General features: G+C 37.5%; 1 protein-coding gene across 1 annotated transcript; it reads left to right on the top strand.

The window, feature by feature from the left end:
• Positions 1–1,157: 1,157 nt before the first annotated feature.
• Positions 1,158–1,475, top strand: LOC142523807 (putative mitochondrial protein AtMg00710). Its single transcript, XM_075627536.1, has one exon. It carries the CDS (start codon positions 1,158–1,160, stop codon positions 1,473–1,475), a length of 318 nt encoding a protein of 105 aa, XP_075483651.1.
• The last annotated feature ends 764 nt before the right edge of the window (positions 1,476–2,239 follow it).

The following is a 2,239-nucleotide window of genomic DNA, read 5'->3' as shown; positions in this document are numbered from 1 at the left end:
ATATTCATAGGCAATTTGCTATTAGCGACGGTTTACTCATTATTAGCGACGCTTTTTTGAGTAAATCGTCGCTAATAGCGACGGATATAATACAACTGTCGCTATGAGCGACGGTTTAGCTAAAGCCGTCGCTATTAGCGACGGTTTTATAAATAACCGTCGTAAATTTTAAATCAGCGACGGTTGTATCGTCGCTAATTTAAAATTGCGACAGTTTTATTGAAACTGTCGCTAAATGAAGCGACGGGTTTTTTTAAAAGGTCACAAATTTAACAATGCGACGGTTTTATGGACCGTCGCTAATTTAAAGTTGCCATGGTTATTTTGAAAACTGTCGCTACATATAGCGACGGTTTTTTTAAAACCGTTGCTGATTTTAAACAGCGATGGTTTTTTGTAAACCTCGCTCAATGTAGCCGATTTTTTTTAAAAAAATTAGAAACTACGACAACGTTTTTTCAAAAATCGTTGTCGTTAACCAAATAAAACACAAAAAAACGACGAAGTTTTAAAAAACCGTTGTCGTTGTTAAAAAACCATCCGAATGACAACGGTTTACACAAACTGTTGTCTTTGACCCTTGAGAGAATCTTATATAGACAACAGTTTTTGAAAAAACGTTGTTGTAGCCCAAAAAAACCATCTGAAAGACAACGATTTTTAAAAACCGTTGTTGTAGCCTAAAAAAAACGCTCATAGACAATAGTTGTTAAAACCGTTGTAGCCCAAAAAAAAAGCTCTTAGACAATGGTTTTCAAAAACCGTTGTTGTAGCCCAAAAAAAAGGCCATAGACAGCGGTTTTTAAAAACCGTTGTCGTAGACATATCAAAGACAACGGTTTTTTAAAAATTGTTGTCTATCAGAAGGTTTTTTATGCTACGACCACGGTTTTTGTTAAAACCGTTGTTAAAAGTAAAAACACAACGGTTTTAATAAAAATCGTTGTCGTATGAATGTTGTTGATTTGTATTTTTCTTGTAGTGAAGGGTATGGATATACACACTGAAAAACAAGAGTGAGGCATTGGATAAATTTAAGCAATGGCTTACCCTTGTGGAAAATCAAACTGGTAGGAGTTTAAAGAAGTTAAGAACTGATAATGGACTAGAATATTGTTCAAATGAATTCCATCAGTTATGTAATAACAAAAGGAATTATGAGGCATTTTAAAGCACCTTACACTCCACAGCAGAATGGACTTGCTGAAAGAATGAATAGCACTATCTTAGAAAGCGTAAGGTGCCTCCTGTCACATTCAGGTGTATATAAGGCCTTTTGGGCAGAAGCTGCTAACACGGCCTGCCACCTAATCAATAGAAGTCCCTCAGTTTCACTTGGATTAAAGACCCCTATGGAGAGATGGACATCAACTTCCCCTCACTTAGATGAGCTAAAAGTTTTTGGATGTGCAGCTTATGCTCATGTCAAGAAAGGAAAGCTGGATGACAGGGCAAGGAAATGCATTTTCTTGTGATATCTTGAAGGAATAAAGGGATATAAACTCTGGTGCATTGAATCGGGAAATCACAAGACCATCATCAGTAGAGATGTGACCTTCAAGGAGGACCTGTTCCCACTCAAGACAACACAAGTAGAAGGAATGCATACTGAAGTGCAAAAAAGTACATATACTACAAAGATCAAGGTGGAGCTAGCAGACATAGATTCTTTGGTTCAAGATGATTTCCAATCTGAAGATGATCGACCAAATTCCAATACTGTAGATCCTTTAAATTTGCAAGACTACAAACTTGCAAGAGATAGAGATATGAGGATTATAAAACCCCCACAGAAGTTTGGACATGCAGATTGCATGCCTTATGCATTATCCGTGGCATTTCATTTTGAGAGTGAACCATTGAATCTTCATGACGCTATGAGGTCTATGGAAAGAGAAAAATGGTGTGCTGCTATGGCAGAAGAAATGGAAGGACTCAAAAAGAACAACACTTGGACACTGGTCCTAAAGCCTGAACATCAAAAAATTATTGGTTCCAAGTGGATTTTCAAAAGGAAGCAAGGTATACCAAGAGTTGAGGAGCCAAGGTATAAAGCAAGACTTGTTGCGAAAGGGTTCTCTCAAGTGGAAGGAATAGACTATCATGAAGTGTTCTCGCCAGTGGTCAAGCACAGATCAATCAGAACAATGCTATCAATTGTTGCAAAAGAAAACTTGGAGCTTGAACAACTCGATGTCAAGGCAGCCTTCCCCTATGGGGATCTTGATGAAAACATATA

This window comes from Primulina tabacum, chromosome 14 (genome assembly GCF_025594145.1).
Source record: "Primulina tabacum isolate GXHZ01 chromosome 14, ASM2559414v2, whole genome shotgun sequence".
In the NCBI taxonomy this organism is placed as follows: Eukaryota; Viridiplantae; Streptophyta; class Magnoliopsida; order Lamiales; family Gesneriaceae; genus Primulina; species Primulina tabacum.
This window is presented reverse-complemented; position numbering and strand designations above follow the sequence as displayed.

What these genes read in the sequence shown, in the direction of transcription:
- LOC142523807 (XM_075627536.1), top strand. Translation starts at nt 1,158, where the DNA reads ATGAGGCATTTTAAAGCACCTTACACTCCACAGCAGAATGGACTTGCT.